This window comes from Pholcus phalangioides, unplaced genomic scaffold (genome assembly GCF_987345545.1).
Source record: "Pholcus phalangioides strain wild (caught in Gottingen) unplaced genomic scaffold, Ppha-v1.0 ptg000008l_1, whole genome shotgun sequence".
NCBI lineage: Eukaryota > Metazoa > Arthropoda > Arachnida > Araneae > Pholcidae > Pholcus > Pholcus phalangioides.
The window spans coordinates 55377371-55401453 of record NW_028301601.1 but is presented as its reverse complement, the minus strand read 5'-3'; the positions used below and the strand labels follow the sequence as shown (position 1 = coordinate 55401453).

The window sequence follows — 24083 nt, the reverse complement described above, 5'->3', positions numbered from 1 at the left end:
TCTCACCTTTATATGGAACAAATTTCCATGCAGATTCTCGTTTCTCACCAAACGTTTCAAGAGTATACTATGATAAATAATATATGTATTTATTTATTATATATATATATCTCTATTATATATATGTTATTATGTAAAAATATAGACCTCTTCATAGTTAAGCATCATAAATAAATTCTGAGCCATGTGATGCATGATTATTGTAAAAACATTTCCCAACATTCAATCAATCCTTGTTGTCAAAAGACAACATTCAATTTTAAGATTTTTATGAATTAACTAAAATGGTAGCTTAATCTTCACAGGAAGAACTAATCAAATCTGTTCCAGACCATTGATTTTCTAATAAGTGTTCCATAGAGTTATGCTAGAGTTTTCTCAGGGTTATGTTCTAGACCATGGCTTTCAATCCAAAATCTATTCAAAATAGTATAACTGAAATTTTTAAGCCAATAGTGTAATGATTTCTGAATTTTGTGTAATTTTCTTGATAAAAAAAATTACATAGAAATTTACTAGATTCAATCAAAATCAATAACAGTACGATAGTTGGATGAAATCATTTCAGCAAAATCACAGTTGATGTTATATATAATTTACTTCTTTTTACTAGAAAACATTAACTGGAAAAGAAAAAACTTTGAAAGTGATTTACTGATGGTGGCTTTTGTGAAGTAATACTACATAAACATTAAAAATATGCTTCAGCAAAAAGTACATTTACACTTTATTTACTCAGACTCCCAAAAAAGTTCTCGAATCTCCTGAATTTCAATCGTGACAAAAAAATCCCTACTAAAAAAATTATTCCAAAATAATTTACCCTGAAAAAGTCTGGTTTTTCCCCCTAAAACTGACGTGATATACATAGATTGCCACCATTGCATCAAATCACAAAGAAATTTATAATTATGGCAAGAAAAAGATAAAAATCACCAAACAGCTAGCATTAATTCGACCAATCAAGGCATAACTTTGGCCATACATCCTATTTTGAGTAAGTCTGTCTTGATGGTGATTTTTTGTTGCCATGATTTGGATTTGAGTGTATTAATGGCGTGTAATTTAATGATAATTGGTGAATTTACCCACTAATTGGCAATGACTAGAACGATGTCATGTTTTCCCAAAGGGGGAAAAATTCCCACGATTTTATTTACATTTATGAAAAATCCCTTTTACATTTACGTCTATGTAAGGCTTTTTTAAGAAATTTGAATCTGCACAAAAATCTTATGAATTCTAATTCTCCAAGGTTGACAGCTATGGACCTGGAAACATGCCATGAATCCTATTCTTTATAACTTTGAATCGGTGGACTGAGAAGAATTAATTTTTAATAATTAATCAGAAACATGGAGCCATTCGACTTTTGATAGCATCAATAGATGAATAAAGATGTTTGAAATCAATGGAAATACTGGATATGGTTTTTCTTTAAGTAGGCATACTCACATGGAAAGCGTTGCTCATTTTTATTTCATTCATCGTCATTCCTTTAACAACACCATCACCATAGCAGCAGTGTTCAGCAACATATTTTGCAACAGCCTCTTCTACTTCTTCTTCAGAGAGAGTAGGCAACCTAAATGGGTAATGCCAAATGTTGTAAAGGATTTGTTTTCTGCAAGTACTTTTTTTTAAATTTTAGAAAGGAAATAAATGCCACAAATTTATCTTTCTTTTTGTCACATTCGTCTAAAGCCTTTCAATACTTACACTGAAATGTCATTCCTTGGTGGTGGCTCATTGCTAAAATCCGCCAAAGGAGGTGGTGCAATGATCCCTGCAATACAAATAATAATGAATTTCAAGTACACTAAGGAAATTTTTCTTTTAAGATTACAATGAAACCTCACTATAACTATACTCAACATAATGTGATAATCCCTCTACAACGATATTTTTTCTTGGTCCGCAGAGTATTGTTATATCAAGGTTTCATGTATATACAACAGCATGACAGACAGAAATATTTTGTCACCATATCTATGTTAATAGATAGCAAAATCAATCTTTTAGCTTTTTTATGATCATGTATCCTATATGTATGATTTCTCGAAATATCCAGCAAATCTCAATCAAACATATGCTCTTAAGCTTTGTAACTCTTCAAGTTCAAATGAGAAAAAAAAATAGCATGCTTCACATCAAGAGTTAGTTTTTGGAAATCACCACATTTTAACGTGTATAAGAATCCACCCCTTTTGCCAAAAATTGGGTCCCCAAAATATGAGGGGAGGGTTTCTTATACATGTGTAGTATTATGGGGATATATCTTTTCAACTTTTTCCCCAAATTTTAAGTCCAAAAAAATTGGGGTGGGGGGGATTCCTTATACACGTTAAACTAAGGCAATATAGACTAAAAGGTTTACAAAAAACAAATAGCTTGCACTATCAATTCAATCGATTTGATTATTTAGCCACATCATGCCATGTTATGCACAAAGAGCCTACATTATGAAGCTGATTCTAAATTGCTGTGCTTACATGTCTCTTTACAGAGGTTCAAGCCCAGATGTACCAAACCAGAAAAGTTATTATGCCATGTTATCACAAGGAGCCTACATTATGAAGCTGATTCTAAATTGCTGTGCTTACATGTCTCTTTACAGAGGTTCAAGCCCAGATGTACTAAACCAGAAAAGTTAGTCAGTTAATACTTTGTGGATGCTAGCAAAAATTTCCCTTGCATGAACAAAAGATGAAATCTTATCAGAGAATAAAATTAATTTTTACTTACAGTCCAACTTGCTTATAACAAACATGGAACAAAGTTTGTCCATGATCTGTGAATTTTGTATTGCCCTATCAATGCTATTTTGATTACTTTTAATGAACACTGATTTCATGAAAGTATGCCTATAACAAATTTTCAGCTGGTTTTCCAAACAAATTTTTTTGGAATTTTATCGAAATCTGCTTACCAGAAAACTTAATTTTCTGCAATGTGTGGTGGGCACAAGTGATTATGCCCCCTTTCTGTCTCTGGAAGACATGCTAGTAGAGCGTTTTTGACTACTGCAAAATCCTCTTTCCTTCATTTTTTTTTCACTTTTCTTTGTTGTTGTATAAATCCTATTTTGCTTATGAATAGAGCAGAAAACCTTATGAGGATGAAGAGACAGGTTGTTTATCCCAAACAATCTACCCACCAAAACACTTTTAGTGCATACATTTGCCAATCTTTTGCTAGATTCGGACATAGGTTGTGGTGGTGTTATAGTGTATAAAGTTAATCTTTGAAGAATGTCCAGTGCAAAACACTTCCTTTTGTAATAATAACTGAAGTTCAATTGCTTGAAGGACAAAGAATGGAAAAAAAGCCAAGTTTTAAAGAAATTCTAGATTCTTCAAAGTTTGTTATCCATGATCTTAAAGAACAAAGAGGAATTGATGAGAAAAAAGCTCATTCTCGTATGGCATCAGCTCTTTTATAAATGGTTCGAGGAAAAGCAAATAATGTTCCAGTGATCAGACCCTTGGTGAAAGAAAAAGCATTACATTCTGCTTAGATATACATAACGCTCACACAGATTATTAAAAAATATGCATTACACATTTAAACTGTGTATAATTATGTTTAAAAGCATCATTTTTCAATCTGGTGAGGATATAATGAATGGTTCCATGGTTTTGTTTGAACTTTGTTATAAATGAGTCCAACCTGTATCTCAAACTTGGATAAATATTGAAAAAAAAGGGGGAGAGACAGGGTTGACCCAGAATTATTTTTCATTACTCTAATTATTATTTTTTTCATATTTAGATATTTTAAAACATCAGACAGGATAGCAGGGCTTTTTTGCATTATCCTCTTGTTACTGTTAGTAATGGTGTTAAAAGGCAGGGGTAAAGGTCAAACAAATTTCATGCTCTGTCATTTTTCTGTCTGACATAGTCACCTGCTGGAAATTACCATGTTTTTTTGCTGCAGATTTTTTTGAAGTGGTATTGGTTTGACGAATCTCAACAGTCAATTCCATTGTAACCTTTACCTTTTGCCATCCTGTAGAAGATTAAGAGCCTGTGTTTAAAGGATATCAAATAACGTGACTGAGGATTTTTCTACATTGTAAGCGGTTGCAACCATCATTTCATACACCATTTCTATTCATATTTAACTCTTTGAACTACTCAATAATGTATTATCAATTAATGCAATAGTGTAAATCTCAACATGAATTTAATTATTTTTTAAATGTAATTTCTTAGGGGGAAAATGATGAACCATAACTGGTCCTGAGATAATGATTTCTCAGAGAATGGTTAACAAACTATTTTCCCCTTAATTTAAAAAATTAAATCTGCATAATGAGTCTGAAAAATTGATTTCTCACAAAGTTGAAGACAATGTCATTTAATTTTATAGCAGCAAATTCTACAAGGCAATTTTGAAAAAACAGAAACAAAACTGAATCATTAGCATTAATCATTGATAAATAATTAGTCAATTCAAGTAGCTAAGTGCACAGTAGTTAGTTGAAATCTTTCAGTGATCAATCTACAATCATGCATCAGTTACACTGATTCATTAATCATGGTTGTGAAGAAAACATACTTTACTCAACAGTTCAACTATTTTCAAAAGAACAATATGTAAAAGACTATTTTTCTGATTTCAGAATAATTGAAAGAAAAATGCTTTGCTACAAAGAAATGTGCATGTGAAAGAGCACTTATTGTGGCCACACAGAAATGATTATACAATATTGAAGGGACACAAATCTTGTTATCCAGATATACCCAGAATAATCTGTGATTATGTTTTTTTTTTTTGTTTGCATCAGATCAGAAGAGACATGCAACAATTTTCTAATTGGGTTTTTGAGCACATGGTGTTCGTATAAAAAGTTAATTTTTTATTTTAATAACAACACAACCCCTTGCTATATGAATGTGATGTATCTGAGTACTACACATTAATCGGATGCTTTTTCAAATTGGAAGTATGCCCCTAGAATCAACGGTTTGCCAGTAAAATGTCACATGGCCCCAGTTGCCTATGCACCCTGTATGAACATCACTATAGTTGGAAAGTTCAAGGAATTCTTTTTTTGGTACATGAAATTCAGAATTTTTTGATGTCTATTGCATACTTGTAATTTATTTTGAAACTGAACAAAGAAACACTAATAACATATTTTAAAATGATACCATAAATTTTTCATCAACCCTTTTGATTATGTAACTGTGTGTCATAGCTGCCTACTTGGGAGAATGAAAATTTGGTTTTTGCACAGATCCAAATTCTGTGCAAAAATAAATACAAAAGGGATTTTTGCAAAACAATGACAGATTTTTCCTCTTTATAAAAACTTGCCATCATGTAAGCTAGTGCTGATTAGCACGGTTGAAATTATATGTCATTACTATTCTCAAATCAAATCATACTGACAAAATCATCACTGTGTTCGAAATGGGACAAATGGTCAAGACAGATACAAATCTTTTCATCAGTTTCGAATGTTGAAAGGCTGAATTGATGCTGGCTGTTTGAAGAATTTTACTTTTTCTCCCCAGAAAATGAAATCTTTTTTTGTGATTTGATGTAATGGCAACAACATTGTACTTAATACATCGTTTTGGGGATTGAAAACAAAAGCAATGATATTTTTTTCCAGGTAAATTTGGGAATAATCCCCCCAAAAAATAGAGATTTTTTTGTAATCATGGTCAAGATTTGGGCGGTATAAGTATTTTTCAGGAGTACAAGAGGTGGAGTAGAAATTTGGAAGACTTGGCAGCTATGCTGTACATATGAGAAGCATTTTTTTAAACTCTTATTGCCGATATTACACACATTTTTTGTAAAATTGGTAGGAAAACAAATGTTGCAAAATGTCTAAAAGTTCATACATTTTTACATTGTGAAAAAAGAAACTTGTGAAGAACTTGTAGTTAAATCCTTAAATTAAAAAAATGATTGCCACAAAATAGAAATTCACGCATTCAAGTGTTAGGTATAATTTTCTATGATGACATTATGCAAAGGACAGTAGCATCTGTGACAGAACCAATGTGAATTCAAATCTGATCAAGTAAAGTTCTAACTTACCTTTTTTAAATGCAGTTTTTTCGTAACCTTGTATTTTATGAATATCATCTAAACTTGGAGCTGAAGGTGAAATGCCATCTGGAGAGGATGGGGAAGAACCCAAAGCAAACCCAGGAGGAGGAGGTTGAACAGCACCTGTTTGTTTTTGATAATGGGAGAGAAAAATTACAAAAATTTAAATAAAATGTATCAATTTTCAGCTAAAGCATTTAAAAAAATCAATGTTTATAAACTCCTGCAAATAAATCAGATATGTTTAAACCCCCCCCCCCACCTTCTAAAATCAGATATTATAGATAGATCAGTACACATTGGGGTTCTGGGTGTCTTGACTTCCGAGCAATCTAAGTTATGAGCAAAAAAGAAATATTTGCTAAAACTTTTTCAACTTGAAGGAAAATATTCGAGTATGTACATAGAAAAGTTCATATTCATACTGATAGCTGAAAGTTCATACAAAAACAATTTGAAGCATAATGAACATTAGTCTAGTGTGCACAGCATATTTCTTGCAAGAAAAAATTACGTTTATTTTGTATCACATTATACTAAACCACACAATGCAAATTGATTTTTATACAAGCATTAATATCAGGGGCAGCTCATAATAAAGACGCGAAGACACACACGCCCCCTGAGAGAATTTCTAGGCATCATTTTGATACCCTAAGTTATCCGAATGTTAATTTGTCTAAAAACTGATATACATCCCGTGAGTTTTATTGCTGTTTGATTGGGAAAATATTGAGAGGTGAAATGCCGTTTCCATTTGCAGGAGAATAATTTAGAACTTTTAGCAAGAGACTCTACTACACACAAGTTTAGTACATATTTTCAGCGCTCGAGGAGTAGCGCTTTTTTTTGTGAGCGCTCTATAATAAGGATGCAGCAGCGCAGAGGTAAAGAAAAGACCCACACAGTTCATTATATCTTCCCCGCCACATTAGACTCTGCGCCTCAGTGATGGTAACTAGTAATGAATTTTTCTCCCAGCTACAATATACACGAAGGAATTTTCTTGACATTTGCAGAAATATTAAGTTCATAAAACAAAAAAAAATATTTTTAATTATATATGCAGTTTATTAATTTATAAGCATACTTGACTACATATTTTCACTGATAGCTGGCAGCACATTTTCCAAAGTGTGTGTGAAAAATTTATTCAAAAGGGAAATTTTTGAGTGAAATTTTCCTCAAATAAATATTGATCAGGTGATAAAAAAAGTAATAGTTCATTAATTCGAAAAACAAACGATTTAGTTTGCACACAAGGACAGGATTTTATTAAATAACAAAAATTTGTTATAAGAATGGTTATCTTTATTGCTGACAGGTAGCGCTAAAACTGAAAATTCTTTTCACAGCATCATCTGTAGATAATAACTGCAACTATCGCGGCTATGAAATTTGCAATTTTTTTTACTACTGAAAAAATTTATGCCTTTTGTGAGAAAACATTAGGATGCCACCAGCGCATGTAATGAATGTTATAAAAAAATATGTTGGTTTTAGACTAATATTTTTCAACGTTTTTTCCGTATAGTATGTTGTATCCAAACAATTTTTTTAGTTAACTAAATTTGTTTTTTTTTTCTTTGGCCAAGCTAGTGCTAGACAAACTGCAGTAGCATAGCTTATTTTCAATTTCAGTGTTTTTAAAAAATTCATTCAAGGGGTTATTCCACTTTTTGCATATGGAAAATATAGTTGTAAGAATTTATATAGAAATTTATTTAACACCCCCCCCCCCTTGCATATACAAAACAATTAAACATAATATTCAATAAATGTTGTACTTATATTTATTTTTTCATAGTTGTAAAGGATAAACCAATGTGTCTCATTTGCAATGAAACCATGGTAGTCTTCAAAGTAAAGAACACATCCTGCCACTTCATTTAGTTCTAAGCACAAAAATTCCAATAATGAATAAATGGCCAGATATGTCCGGCTCATCAATTTTTTTTTGTCTTCCTCCTAAAACAGTTTGCCCCCCACTGGGTTAAGACAATTTTTTTTCTCTTTGCTTTTTCTGACTTATAATTCCTTCAACTGGGTTGTTTTTGCATCTTCTCTGGATGAGCACTTATTTTGTAATTACTTGTGAGGAAAATCCTCTCCTGGTTCTTTTCTATCCTTCTCTACACATACATACACTTGTATTGTCGATTTAAGAAATAATGCACAACTTGTCTTTCCCCTTCACATGCCAGCCCTGGTGATTTGTAAGCCGCCAGACAGCCTGCTGGGCAGCAAACATTCAGCTCTGATCAGGCCAATTTTTTTTTTGGTAATCTATATCCAAGGTGTATGTTTTGAGCAAGGTATGTTATAACCGAGGTAAAAATATATAGAAGTGAATAGGACAAAAGTCATAAAACTGTATATTATATCAACATATCCACAGCAGATGTTTTATTCAATGTGTTACTTGACTTGTATATCGGCACTGATGACCTGGTTGCATGCATTGCAGGGAAGTCTGAGACATGCCCGGAATCTTCCAGAATGCTTATTGTAATTTCATGCGCGAGGGATGTGAGACCCACATTACAGCTCATGGGTGATACTTTGAACACCTTCTTTCTACTCTGTTATTTGTTGAAATGCATGCACATTCACTTGCGTGGTATGTTTTCTGTGTACACTACTGTATCATTTCCGATTCTGCATTGATTTGTCACCTAGATTCATTTGTGTGTGCCCTACCCAGGGTTGGTAAAAGAAACCAAAAAACTGGGGTTTTTTTGATTTAAACCAGCTTTTTTTGGTTCAACCCATTTTTTTTTTTTTTGGTATTAATAACATTTATATTAAAAACAATAAAATTTATGAAAAATCATTCAAACTTCTAATTATTAATTAAAATAAAATGTTTATTAATGTAATTAACGCAATTCTCATATTTAAATAACCTATAAATATTTCTTACATTTTAATAAAAACCAACTTTTTCAATTTAGTTATTTTATAGCTTAACTCAAGAAAATATTTTGTGTTTGGGAATTCTCTCTCAATGTTATTATTAACCATATAATAAAGATGTTTTCCCCCAAGTTACTCTTTCAATATGCTTAATTAGGACTCTATTTTGAAAAAACTATGATAAAACTAAGCAGTGTACTGTTACAGTGTGTTTAATGAAGCATAATTAATGCAATTTAATTATCAATGATTTACAATATACTGGGTGATTAAAACTAAAGTTCTGATTTCAAAACACTGTAAAATAAAACCACTAGTCAGAATGAATAGAAAATTTGTATTAATATTCATGAATGTTCCTGAGGCAATGGAATTTTGTATTTCAAAGAGGAAAAAATACTTAAAAATATAAGATAGATGATACTGTACTCATCCAGCACATGAGAAATTTGCTCGTAAAATGGATATGACAGCAAGTCAAGGCAAAATGATAATGCAATTAGCATGGCACAATTTTGTAATTCATGGAAAAATCACAAAAATGGAGTCATTTAACCAAACAACAACTTACACAAGAAATGTTAAATATGTTGTCTACTGCGCTCTGGCTGTGTGGTAAAAGAACAAAAGTGCTTGTTCAACAACAGATCAGAGTAGGCCTATGCCATGGTAATAATGTAGATGTGCTTTCAATTCATCAAAGTTTGCAATCTGACCACTGCACATAACATTTTGGGGTATTCCCAAAGCCAAAAGTTGCAAGGGTTATAGTAGTGTTCACCTGTCAGGTGAACATGGCTGCCAGGTGTGGTGTCATGTTGTTACTGTCAAAATGGTTCTTCAACAGCTGCTTGGTGTTGCAATGTGCATCTTGATACAAGTTGTGCTGTCTACTAGGGCTGGACAAATACAAAAAAAAAATTTAGGTGCCAGCCAAATTTGTTAAGAGCGAAACATGTTTTACCCCAAGAAAAACAGTCCTGAGTATTTTTTTTTTAAACTTTTCTGGGACTTTATGACCAATTCTCATGTTGAAAGACACATTATTATGAAATTAAAAAAAAAAAAAAATTGTCTCGTACTTACACTTTATTTTAGCAATGATGCATATAATGCGGTCTGGGCAGGCGAAATGCCGGGGGCAAAATTTCTGGGGGTGAAAGTTCCAGAGAGAAAGATCCTATAAAATCTTGATTAATTACGACACACATGGTAGACAATGGTCAAGATTTGAAAGAGCCCACCTCGCAAATCCATCAATTTTACTGATGGATGAAGTTTATGATAACCATATGAATCAAATCTATCACTGAACTTTAAGGTGGTGAAAGTAAGAAAAACTACAAATTTTCAAAAAACAAATATTACCATCATAAAAGAGAAAATATAAGTAATACTGTTATTAAACTGACCTGGAGACCCAAAGTTAGGATTAAAATATCCACCAGATGCATCTCCATGAGGCCCAAATGGCGGCTGCGATTGTATTGGTGCGTAACCTGACATTCTGGCAAAAGAAAATGAGATATTAATAATGGGCAAAGTAAAACCAATATTCTCATGGTAATAGCTCATTCAATTTGATGCCATAGTTGAATGCAAATATTATTTTGATGAAGCTGGAAAAAAAAGTTTGAGGTTCAAATTTTTAAAGTGTCACAACCATTAAAACCAGTGTTTCTCAACATGAGGTCATGGGGTCCACTCCCTACAGTCTTAAGATATTGTAATATGACAGCGTCTGGGTCATGCTTTAATTACTAATAGTTAATATTAAGAAATTTCTTACCTTTAGACCCCAGGGCCCTCTCAGCTACCGGAAACCACCGAAGGTATCGCTAGCGTTCTGGTATGAGCCAATTTGTCTGCTTAGTCTTTGAGCTGGAGGGTGGGGTCTTCCAGTCATTAGATGAGGATGAGACTGCAGGTAGAGCTGCTAATGTCTCATCAAAATTAATCTCTCAATGATATTTTTCTTAATTTAATGCTGTGAATTCCTCCCGGGTGAAATATAGCCTAGTCTCATTAGGGTTTATGTATTTTCTTAATACATTTTTTATAAGCTTAATATTGTATGTAATACCTTGTTTGCTGAGGGTGGCCGAGAATATCCATTGGTAAATAATTCCCGTCATTCAATTTCTGATGATCCTTGTTGATCATGTTGGGTGAAACTGGCCAGTTCACCTGGCATGTTGCCAAATAATTATTTGGAAACTAACCCATGGTCATCATCTGTGGGTGATCATTCATCACGATCCGGTCAAGCATCATCGGCTGGACTTCTACAAAATCTGATGCTAACTTTCTTACAGATAGTGTCCCTTGGTTGTGTGGGAAAACAATGTCTAGTGATCTACGACCATATCATGGTTCCTACGCAACGAATTGGTACATGTTGGAATGTGCGTGTCCGTGTTGTGAACCCAATGTGAATTGGGTTGTTTTGGTGCAATGCTTGTTATAGTGCAGGTCGTAGCAAAGTGCAATGATTCAAGATTTTACTGCTGTAAGCCTGTTGCTCTCTGTGGTGAGACTTATTAACAGGGAGATCGGCTTGCATTCACACCTTGAAGTTGGGAATCACAGAAAACCAACTTTAACTGACCACCACTGTGGCAACAGTGGGGTTTGAATCCGGGCCCTCACAATGAGAATCTGTCACTATACGACCACTCGACCACCACAGTAGTGTAAACAGGTACTGCCAGACAAGTGGGGGGAGGGGATTGCTGCTTACGGGGATGTGCTGCTAAAACGGCCCTGCATAGAAACAGGGCCATCTTAAAACATAGGCATAAGTGAACAAAGCCCTGATATTAATAGAGGTTCTACAATACGAGATCTGGTACCATGATTTGGATATATCATAAGAAGTTGTTTCGAGCTGAAGTAGGGGCTTCACAATATCCTTTTGCCTGACGGTCTCCATGGGGGGCGAGATGACACTGCATAGAGCCCCCCTATGAAAACCCTCATTGAATCAGGTGTCGTTACCCCCTCAGTCATGAAATTTTTCTTTAGTATCAATTGCTCAAAAAATTAATTCAGTAACAGGAAGGGTCTTGCTTCTTTATGGGTGGGGGGGGGGGGGGTCATGAGAAAAAAAAATGGTCTAGAGGGGACCATGGGCGAAAAAAGGTTAAGAAACACTGATTAAAAACTATTTAGTAGCTTATCCTAACGCTGAAGTTACCCAAGGTCCTTGAACCCGATAAGCTGGGGGAAAAAACCTGGTTTTTATCAAGTAAAAGCATACAATGGAAAATGCGGGAATTCAAATTAAATTCATTCTTTTAGAAAATTTCAAATATTTGACACGTTATGTGTCAGTAACTTCATTGCTGAGATGATCTGTATTTGATTGGATTATTTTGTGTTCAGAATATAAAAAAAGTGTTGCTGTGAAATCTACTCTATAACATAAAAGCACAAATTCAAAAAGTGCAATGTCTTATGCCTGTTTCTATGCAATGGAAATAAGATTTCGTGCGACGGAAATTGGTTACGATTTTGGGTCAAGTTTTCATTAAACTTCTGAATATTGTCAGGAACTGTTTGACCCATTGAGACCAAGTTATGTGTATGTACAGAAACCATACATATATGTGGTTTATATATACATATTAACACTAGATATGTATATATCACTAGTGTTTCCAACATACAGGGTCCTAGTACTCAGGGCAGAGACTTCGACAGATACCTTCAGTAGCTCTTTTACATTGTAGATAAACCACTGTCATCCTGTTCACTTCCCTGCCAACCACAAGAATAACATTACACGTAATGTACCAACTAAGAATACATTCATTGGATGGGCAATAAAGGCCACCCTCCCATGAGAAGACTCTTGTTGGGACCCTGGGTTCTATCTATTGGTACAATTTCAATTTTGTCCACGGCTCTTAAATGGAAGTTTGACAAAATTTCAGGTGGAATCAAGGTATATCATTGGAATCCATATGAGGGTTCACCTTTGGGGGAGGGGTCCTGGTTTGATTCATTGGTTTAGTCCTTGCAAATAAGTTGTATTCATAATGTCATGGGGATGGGGGTGACAGGTTCCTGGAGGTTCAGGATGAATCTCATTCTTGCAGCTTTAACATCATAAAGTGGCAGTAGAGGGAGCTTGCGATAAATATCAGTCTCGGTCCAAATAAATATCTGTACATTGGGGGACCCCTGTGGTAGTCCTGAATTTTTTTTTTTTTTTTTTTCTGATAAAATGAATGTAAATGAAGTTTCTTCCATAGATCTCATGGGAAAGTTAGACAGGGCTCCTGGATGGGCGCCTCATGGGAAAATTGACAGGTTTCATTACGGAGGATGGGGGGGGGGACTTTGATTAACCTTTTTTTTCCCCTTAACACTGTAAAATTTGCAATAGCAGAAGCTCAAGATAAATCCAGTCTAGGGCCCCACTGAAAACATGGGAATCAGGTTCCAGGTCCTTGGAGTCCCTGGATTTTATTCGGTGGTAAAATTTACACAAATAAAAATTGATTCCCTACAGATGGATGATTTGATTCCCCCACAGACAAATGTGAATTTTCTATTCAAAATTTGTCTCTGTTTGGTATCTAATCAATTGTACTTCATATAATTAGCGGAGAGGTTCATCATTTCATTATATTTACTGTACTCCTACTCCTTTGTTCCAGACTCTGCCATGAAACTGGGCTGGAAGAGATCTCAGCAACGAGATAAGTCCAGTGGCAAAGTTCTGGCGTTCGTTCATTCATATACTCCTACTCCTGAGAGACATTTGTTAAACATTGAATTGGACGAACATAGAAGTGGCTAGGGAGACATTTTCTCCTATTGTTCTCGTGAAGAAAATGCTCCAGAATCCTTTGCATTATGTTCGAAGATTACCACAGTAAATACTACTACTTAACCATGCATGTGCACCTGGTACACATTCCTGCGGAATTTCTAACGAATCTGCACATGCCCGAATGTGTGTTCTGAGTATATGCGTAGCCCTAATGTATTTATGTTGTCGAGTTGTGCTTGTTTCGTGTTTGCGTTGTCATCTGTCTTCCATTTCCTGAAATAAAGATGCAAATGAATTTTTTATTGAGTAAAACAGTATCGAGTTATGGGTCCACCTGCTCTCTGTGGAGAGACTTTTAACCACAACAAGTTCATCACTTGAACTTCTGCAACTTATCGCCAAATGCCTGAAGTTGATTAACAAGTAATCAATGAGCAGAGTAAGTTCTTTCCTGATACGTTAATTTACAAGCAGCTATAGGTGCTGTTGGTATAAAGGGTAGAAATAATGGCATGTTTTTAAGCTGCTGCTTACCTTAACGCACATTTTATATCTCGTTCTCAAGAAAATCTATTTTCATTATGAATCAATAACCAAGAAATGGGTCACCCCCCACCCACCCCCACGACGAAGCCCCTATACCCGTCTTGCCATTTTCTTCTGTGGAACTTCTAACGAATCTTGCCATTTTCTTCTGTGGAACTTCTAACGAATCGGGGTATATGTTGGAATGAGTGTGAATCAAACAGAGTTTGTTTCTGTGAAATGCTTATTATGGTGTTGCCATCTATTTATCAAACCATGAATGAAGTGTAATGGTAATAATGACTGAAGATTTGTACCATTGTAGGCTTGTTGCTTTAATGTTACACTGCCGCTTCTTGATATATATAACGATAATTCCTCAATGACTTTTTCTTGTTCCGCAGAATATTGTAACATGATGGTTACACTGTATATCAATTGTCAAACATCATCTTTTTTGACGCCAAATTTCAATTCTCAGGTTCTTTGCAAATTTTTAAATGCCAATTTTGAAGCAATCTAGGTTGGAGAAAGTTATTCCCAAGATGCTTTGAACGAGCATGCCTTTGCTCAGTCATTACACTACGAAAATGATCATATATACATCGAAGGTGCTCAACCTTTAGAATAGTGCAGGCCACTTTATTTGTATAAAAACGTGTCACAGGCAACTTGAGCAACTCTATAAATGTGCTGTGGGCTATTTAACGGAAGTGCAAATGTGCCACAGGCTTCTCAAGTGATATTTAAATAGTGTCTTGTGTCACTTAATTGATCTGCAAATGTATAATTGTGTCATGGTGTCATGTAGACTTTGTGTGGCATGTAAACTATGTCATGTCACTTTAGTGATTTGTAAATGTGTCGTGAGCTACTTAAGTAATATTCAAGTGTGATTTGTGGAAACATGCTGCAAGTAACTTTAGTGATATTTGTGCTGATATTTGAAACTGCCACGGTTATTTAAGTTATGTGTAAATGTTCATTTAGTTCATTGAAATGATCTACTTTACCATACACTCAGGGCCGCAACTAGGGGGAGCAGGTGGGTCTCGTGTCCCGGGCACTGGACCAGAGTGGGAGCAAATTTTATTCTCAAACCTCTCCTTCAACATTACAAGGGGGCGCCAAAATGAGCACTTGCCCCGCGTGACCAAGCATCTAGTTGCGGCCCTGCACACACCAACTCCGGTTATACATTGCTTTATGGCAATGTGCCACTAATGGAGTTGAGTGGGAAATGAAGGTAACATCTATCGGTGGTCGCCCCAGGTCGGTAGGTAAAGAATCTGATTCAGACGTTCTTTGGCCGGATTCAAACCAGTGGACCTTGACGGTAACCTTCAGAGTGGAAGATATATTTATTTACAATAACCCCAGAAGGCATGAAATGCACTTATACTGGAAGAAGAAAAAAAAATAGTCAGTACGGGAAGCACTTCGCATACGGAGTCAGGTCGAAATCCCCAATAGTGAAAGCAAATCTTGCATAGGAGGTACATACAAGTTCTGATGGAAGACTGTTCCATATTCTTGCCACACGGCATCTATATCCGTGGAAAAAGCAATCCCTTCTAGCCATTGGTATTCTTATTTGGAAGCGATGCCTACGTAGGTTAACTCGCCTGTCTATGATCTCAAAGAAAGGCTCTCTCGATGGTAGATGAACAATTTGGTGGACTAGTTTGTAGCACATCTTCAGATCTGCAGCGATTCTATGCCATTCCAGTGAGTGTAAACCCAGAAATTGAAGTCTCTGGCAATAAGATAGACCGCTCATGCCAGGTATTCGTTTAGTAAACGACCTCTGTGGCTTTTCGAGGAGCTGTATGTCCTTGATTTTGTAAGGGCTCCATACTTGCGAACAGAACTCCAGAGTCGGGCGAACGTACACACAGAAAGCATATGACAACGTATGCACATCACACTTACAGTATGCCATGCGTAACATATATGAAATTCTATTAGCTTTGCAGACTATGCCATGATAATGATCAGTGAAATCCAGAATGCGGCTCATTGCAATACCTAAATCCACGCATGAATCCAATTGCTGTAACGTTTCATTACCTAGTTGGTAATATTCAGGATCGGTGCGTCTACCTAAATGCATTGATCCACTTTTTGATGATGAAATAGGTAGCTTATACTGACAACTCCACTGGAAAAGTTGTTGGCATGCAATTCTTGGGCCCCTAGTGTTTTCCACTGGAGAGAATAACTTCACGTCATCAGCGAATTGCAATAGAGAGATGGGTGACACAGCCTGAGTAATATCGTAAGTGTACAAAGTAAATAAGATCGGGCCTAACACCGATCCCTGGACAACTCCGCTTGGCACCTGACATTCTCTAGACATCACGTTGGCTACGCGAACCTGATGAACTCTGTCTGACAGCAGTTCTTGAATTATCCTCACAACTTTATCCGGAACCCCTATGCAAGCTAGCTTTCTCAGTAGTAGCAATCTGTCTACTTTATCAAATGCCTTTTGGAAATCGACATAAATTACATCAATCTCTTGTCCAGAGTCTATAGAACTCTCCCATATATCATGACAAATCAACTGCTACACTGGTAAGGAGCGGCCAGGAATGAAGCCAAACTGAACTGAGGGGATTAAGCCCATCTCGTCAGCAAATGAAAGTAACTGATTGACGATGCATCTCTCGAAAATTTTGCAGGATATATCGGTTAACGATATCGGGCGATAATTATTTGGATCTGCCCTGGAGCCTTTATTCTTATAAATTGGACTAATAACTGCAGATTTCCAAGAGCATGGGATAGACCCGTAGTCATAGAAGGATGTGAAGATGGAGCTAAGCAGAGAAGATATCGGGTCTGAAAGACGTTTGTAGAAACAACTGGGTATTCCATCAGGACCCGGAGATGATCGACCAGGAAGAGAAGCAATAATGGCTTTCATTGTCTGAGTGCTGAACATGTCACGAAAAAAAAGAGGATCATTCATAAGGCCCTGATAACGATGGTCGTAACCGGAACAACTGAAATTATATGAACCAGAAAATATGTCTGCAAAAACGTTTGCTTTCTCATAATCTTCCATTATCGTGGTGCCATTCACAATTAGCGTTGGTATGTCCCGGGATACATGAAGTCTACTGCGGACATCTCGGTGGAAAAATCTTACCAATGCGCCACTCGGGCGCATTAAGTCTTCTGGAAATAGGCAGTGGACAACTTCTTAAGTGATATTCAAGAGTGATCTGGCAACGTGTGCCATGGGTCATTTTAATAATCTGTAAATGTGCCGCAGCTCAGTTCAGTGATCTGGAAATGTGCTGCAGATTACTTAATCAAAGTGTGAATGTGCTGAGGGCCATTTGCAATGATCTTCAAAGGAAAAGGGCCAAAGTTGCTATTGATCTGTTAATGTGACGTGGGTCACTTAAGTGATATTTGTGTCTCGGGTCACTTGAGTGATCTGGAACTGTGGCGTGTATCACGTGATATGTAAATGTGCTGTGGGCCACTTAAGTGATTTGTAAATGCGTAGTTCATTTAAGTGATCTGGTAATGTGTGGCTCGGTCCAGTTTTGCATAAATAGGTTTGAAGTTGCAGGCCACATTTGACCCATGGGCTAAGCATATATGATCTATATCAGTGATTCCCAATGTGGGCATTAATGCCCCTTGGGGTGGGGCAATGGAATGTTCCAGTGGGGCGGTAGAAGCTACGGGTATAACATACGATCCTATGGGTTGGATTGCATTGGGGGCGATGGGAGAAAATTTCTGAAGAAGGGGGCCATGGGACAGAAAAGGTTGGGAAACTATGATCTATATCATTGAAACATAACCACTATTTCTACATGAATTTCTTCTCATTTTGAAAGAATTATAAATACAATCGAATCCAGTTTTAACGAATATCTTTATAGCGAAAATCTCGGTTTAACGGACACTTTTCTAATCCCTCCACATAAGTTCACATAGGAACAATGCATAAACCTGGAATTCCTTTACAACGAAGTGATTTCTCCGGTCTCTCGGAGTTCGTTATAACGAGATTCGACTGTATTCTAGTTAGTATAATAAATGTAAGAATCAGTTCAACATTATAAGTGCTTAAAATCAGCTTCCAAAAAATTATTAGTATCAACGTCATTTAGCCTCTCCTTTGTGAACATAAATGAACGGTCATCAATTTATATGTTATGGGACAGAACAAAGGAAGCTGTGCAATGAAATTTGATATCCTCGTTAATATACACCTAGCGGCGTTTACCTAAACTATGATGGACGTCAAGCAATTATAACATCTAATAAAGGAAGTTTTTTGAATAAAAGTTCATTGAACAGCTACGGATTCAACGTCAAGGCTGCCTAGCGTCTTCTCATCCGAAAACTTTGTAAACAAATGGAAAACCAAAACAAAAGACTGAGTTAATCCTGAAAACGGACTTAGGTCCTTCCACCAAAGTCAGGTGATCCCTAGGGTGACCATACGTCCCGTATTTCCCGGGACAGTCCCGGTATTTTCTGTTTTTTTGGCCATCCCGACTTTTTGGCAAAAGTGTCTCGGTTTTTCCCGTATTTTACACGAAAAGCCTACTTGAATTTTTATTCTTTATTGAAGTCAAAGATTGACATTATTTTTCAATTGATAAATTATTTTACGATAATTACAACTATATATGAGAATATTGATCTCCCACATTTGCTTGAACGTTTGTCTTTCGTGAAATACATTGTAATCCACTGCAATTTGCATCATTTCCCGCCATTGGGATTTTTCCGTAATTTCAACAATATTTGGCAACTTTATTTGGTTTTGGCGTTGTTTTTGGCGATAATTGGCGATGTCCCGTATTTGGAAACGCAATGTCCCGTATTTCTCTCGAAGAAATATGGTCAGCCTAGTGATCCCCGAATTTCCACCTCTTGACCATTGCATGACCATACTTTATCAAAACAATAACGGGACGCTTAGCATCATCGCCAAACAGTTTGATGTCAGTTCATCTCAAACGTACATCATGGTCAACATTATTTTGAAATACATTTAAATGCTCTGCAATTTTTATTAACGCTTCATTTTTCTTCCAATCAGCGATTTCTCATTGATTTCGGCTATGATTGACAATTTTGCTCATCTTTGGCAACAATTGGCAATTGACCGTATTTTTTGCATTTGAGATCACGAATTTTCGTTTTTCATTGACGAAATATAGTTTAGCCTTCCCACTCATATCATCGAGAAGACTCATATGGTGTTTGATGAAGACGCAAAGAATTTCCATACAATGCTGTTATTTGTTGATGTGGACATTTAATTGAATAAAAAAATTAGATGTCCATCTGCAAAGAAATCGTAATTCCGTAATCGCTGTAAACAAAAGAGTTTGATATTTAGGTAAGAAACCATAAGTAAGGTTGCTACGAGAGTTGATAGATGGCAGCAAAAGACCAAACTCTAATGTTTCGTCCAGAAAAATAAATGGATGAAATCAAAATTGTTGTTGAGCTTTTAGTAATACCAAAAATATCGAGAAACATGCAAAATTTTTCAGAGGGCCTGCTTAGAAATATTTCTAGTTTTTTTTTCATGTAGATTTTATTGTAAGTAAAATGGTTTAAGTCAGTAACTGTAAGAAAGGTTGTCATATGTGCTACTAGATGGCAGCAACAGAGCAAAGTTTTTTTTTAATGTCAAGAAAAATTAAAATATTGAATCAAAACTATTATGAGTTTTCAATAATGACATAAATAGTAAAAAAATCACAAAGTTCTCTTACTTTTTTATCAAAAAATGTTTTTTTTAATTTTTTCATCTAGATTTCATCCGTTTCACAATCTTTAATCCTAATTTGTTGATCAGACAGCAACTCGGTAGTGTGAAAATATGAGCAATAATAGACAATAAAAGAAATTCTCATAGCGAAGTCCGTGTATTGTCACGTTTCTTTATTTCATTTATTATTCGTGGCAACGGCATAGACAGCTTTTTCCAGTGCGGTCGCCATAACTTTGGCCACGTTGTGGTTGTCGTTTAATTGAATTCTAGTATAGATCGTTTCAAAAAAGTGCCGTTACATAGAGGTATTTTTCGGTGAGTAGAAATGGGCAAACCGAAAGGAGAAAAGAAAGCCAAGTCGGCTCTCAGTGAGGTAGTGACCCGCGAGTACACGATCCATCTCCACAAGAGGCTGCATGGCATAGGATTCAAGAAGAGGGCTCCTCGTGCCATCAAGGAGATCCGCAAGTTCGCCGAGAAGCAGATGGGAACCCCCGACGTGCGAGTCGACACGAGGCTCAACAAATTCATCTGGTCCAAGGGCGTGAGGAACGTGCCTTTCAGGGTCCGGGTGAGGCTCTCGAGGAGGAGGAACGAAGACGAGGATTCCATCCACAAGCTGTACACCTTAGTGACCCACGTCCACGTGACGACTTTCAAGGGCCTACAGACTGAAAACGTCGACCCTGCCGACAAGTAGGAACTGTATGAATGAATAAGTAACGCTGGATGATGGTGGACTTGTTTGTGCTACGGACAATCCTGAATCATCCTCGATCATGTGCTTCGCGGTATATGTTGTGTTCTTATACAGCGTGGTTGTTTGTAACACGGATAACTCCTGTCGTTTAGCGTTAATAAATGTTTAAATAACTTTTGGAGAAATGATTGAGAGGTTGATTCGAATCTTGTCATTGTTCAATGCAATTCGCTTGGGTTTATTTTGATGATTTGAAGGCGTCGAAACATTTGCATGTTGTTGGGGTGTTTCATTTTAATGCATTCCAGAGTTTAAGGATGTAATAGGGTCAGTGGTTTTATTCCCGATACACAGTTCACCTTTTATCGCCAAGTTTTCTACTGTTCAAAAACAGCAATGTGTCACCATAAATTAACATACACTTAAATAAATGGGTGCCAATAGCCATTATTTTAGGACCAAAATCACCAATTTTTTCTTCTGCCACAGTCGTGAAAAATTCCCGAAACTGATTATATTATGCAACTGAGGATTGTTTGAAGTGAATGTTTTGTTATACGGTGGAAATCTTTGGGAACAATATTTTTTTCTGGTCCCACTCAATTTCCCAATGTAATGTTCCATCTATATTTTCCTCCTGTCCATTGAGCATCGTTATTTAAGCGTTTGGAACAGATGCAGTGTAATCGAAATCTCTTGGAGATTTTTTTTTTTGTGCCAAACACGTTCGGCGGGTCAAGGAAAAGTCGCCAGGGCTATGACTGACTACGTATGCCAAAGGAAACATAAAACTGGGAACCAACAATAATATTACAAATAAATATTTTCAGTATGAAAAAAATATAAATTGATCCTGGGTATAAGTTTTCCGGGTATTCACAGTCTCTTAGGAATTCCAACTTAAATAAGCTATGGTCCTTCTGGTTATAAAAAATAGATATTTCTATACCATAGTTTCCCAATCTTTTTGTCTCATCGCCTCCAAGGGGGTGTTAACGCCCACGTTGGGAATTTCCTACACAGAAAAAAATAAATCCTGGACTGCAACACAAGTCACTCTGGGTATCCAGACTCTTTAAAATAATGGTAAACTAAAATATTATGACATTTCTTTGCGACACTGAAAACGGATGGGCAGAAGTTACAAAAAAAAATAAATATATCAGGGAAAGTACAACCTGACGGAAACATAATTCTAGTGAGACGAGACATTCAGACAACGGAAAACAAAATGAGGCTTTCAAATACTGTCACACAAGGGAAGACACCATTTGAATAGCCCGCATTACTAGCGCCACCTGGAATGGAAAATCTTGAAAAATTATTCCTGCCTTAGTGACTGACTGTGCCCTTGGTGATCTGGATTATACTGTATCAAGCGTTTCACTGCAGTATGTGTTTCAATTACTTATATGTAACAGCTTTTGATAAGAATGATTGTGCTAGAAGTTGTCGCCAAATATCTGAAACTTCGGTCGTCTTTTGAGATTTATTGGATTAAAATTTTTCTTGGATTAATTCCCAATGTATAGTATACCTTCTTGTACCCAAATCGGTGAATATGCATAACAATGAAGCATTGCCAACATCATCCTCTCTGGCACATTTTCAAATGTTATTAGATGTTGCTATGGTTTTGCTGATAATCCTAGCAGATCAGATTGTTTTTTTTCAGATTGAAAAAATAACAGCTGTATATCAGGAATTCACCCACAAAAAAAAAAGAATGCAAGCAACAGGAAAAAGTTTTTTTTTTTTTTTTTTAAATAAAAAGAATCCACAAGCAACAGGCATGCGATGAAATTATGACCATGAAATCGCACGTGACACCACTGTTCTGTGAATGCTCCCGAATTATTTCAGTAATATGGTGAAGACAATATTCATTTTTTTTAATGTAGAGTAAGAATATCCTTTCAGCCAATACCATTTGTAGTTTTGCCGAAGTTGCATGGCATGGTAATGCCCCTGTATAATTATAATCGCTTGCTCTAGTTCTGGCACACCTTTCCATAGTTTTGCTATATTTCATCTTTTACAGTATAATAATACTTTTTGGGAATACTTTGGGTATCGTTGGGTATAGGCAGAGGTCCGTCCAGCTGAAATTCAGGTTTCCTGAACCCCTCACAAAATACAAATTAACACAATCATAAATACGGCTTTTCCTTTTATATATAAGAGATTGACAAGACTGTTGTTCAAGGTTCATTTTCATAAATAAGTCTGGACAGACCCCTGATAGAGGTGCGTATTAAATCAACCTAACTCAAAACTACAGTGATGCTGGAACAGTTTCAAAATTGGGTAAATGAGAATATTTATGGGAGGATGAGTACTGAAGATATTTTTATTTTACACTATATACAAAAAGCAATGCTGGCTGCCTAAAGCTAGTGTAGAGACAACTTTGTCGGGTTCGTAGGTGTTCCCATCTATGGGATCTAACATCCAAAAAATCTTTATAAGCCTAGGTATCACTAAATATAGAAGAAAAAGTCCCTACATTACTCCACTATATTCGGTACATTTTCACTGCTGTCTTTTTCAAAGCATTTTCTCTGAAAATCTGTTTTGGACACCTATAGATAAACATGATAATAGTGAATACAAACAATCACATGATCGATTTTGTCACTGAATTCCCGAAACACAAATTACCATTATTTGGCAACTTCTATTCACTAACTCTGATTCAGCAATATTTGCCTAGATCAATAGTTAATAATAGGATCAATCACTATTATTGGTAATTGTTACTTATAACACGTAGTTGGAGGCAAAATATTGAAGTTGTTTACATGTGATATGGAGATTGGTGACCTAAATGGTAATTCGTGTTCTGGGAAACGGTTCGCCTATCTTTGGTATACCATGCTGGCAGTCAAAAAACCAATTTAGGTGCCAGCTAAATCTATTGTGGCTTTTTAATCTGAAGAAAAATGGTCTTAAATGTTTTTTTCGAACGGGCCTGATAACCTCTTCACATGCTGGAGAAGACAGTTATGAAATCAGGAACTTAGTGTCACTCCCAATGGACTCTAATTTAGAAATCACAAATACAAATTTATGAGTTACTAGGGATTTGTCAAGCTCTGATGTAAGGCGAAGAATAAATTGATGGGGTCGGTAGATTGACATAGCTACAAAAATGTGAAAATCTGGAGGCTGAAAAAAAGTCTAGTCAGTAACCTCTTCACGGACGAAATATTTCTTCCAAACACCAGTGGGAATAAATTCAAGCTAGTGATGTTTTCTTTTCTCTCTCCTCACCATCGCAAACTGAAGTTGTTCTCTCTCTCGATACTTCTGTTAGTGATTTTATCCCC

The 24083-nt window shown here is 36.0% G+C and overlaps 2 protein-coding genes across 3 annotated transcripts in view; one reads left to right on the top strand and one right to left on the bottom strand.

The window, feature by feature from the left end:
- Window positions 1-18701, bottom strand: part of LOC149084554 (protein SSUH2 homolog) — a 28841-nt gene extending 10140 nt beyond the window's left edge. Inside the window, exons 1-7 of one of the 2 annotated variants that reach the window (XM_089234978.1) lie at window positions 18546-18675; window positions 10401-10495; window positions 6061-6195; window positions 3922-4011; window positions 1720-1786; window positions 1456-1585; window positions 7-67 (exon numbers count right to left, since the gene is read on the bottom strand). In XM_089234978.1, coding sequence (XP_089091104.1) covers window positions 7-67; window positions 1456-1585; window positions 1720-1786; window positions 3922-4011; window positions 6061-6195; window positions 10401-10494 — 577 coding nt within the window. In that variant the 5' untranslated portion in view covers window position 10495; window positions 18546-18675. Of the gene's footprint in view, window positions 1-6; window positions 68-1455; window positions 1586-1719; window positions 1787-3921; window positions 4012-6060; window positions 6196-10400; window positions 10496-18545 lie in introns of both variants that reach the window. The other variant, XM_089234979.1, reaches the window with a different exon arrangement.
- A 1518-nt stretch (window positions 18702-20219) lies between these two features.
- Window positions 20220-20939, top strand: RpL31 (ribosomal protein L31). The gene has a single exon (XM_089234976.1). The coding sequence runs from the start codon at window positions 20380-20382 to the stop codon at window positions 20752-20754; it is 375 nt and encodes a 124-aa protein (XP_089091102.1). The 5' UTR covers window positions 20220-20379; the 3' UTR covers window positions 20755-20939.
- Window positions 20940-24083: the final 3144 nt, after the last annotated feature.

What these genes read in the sequence shown, in the direction of transcription:
- RpL31 (XM_089234976.1), top strand. Translation starts at nt 20,380, where the DNA reads ATGGGCAAACCGAAAGGAGAAAAGAAAGCCAAGTCGGCTCTCAGTGAG.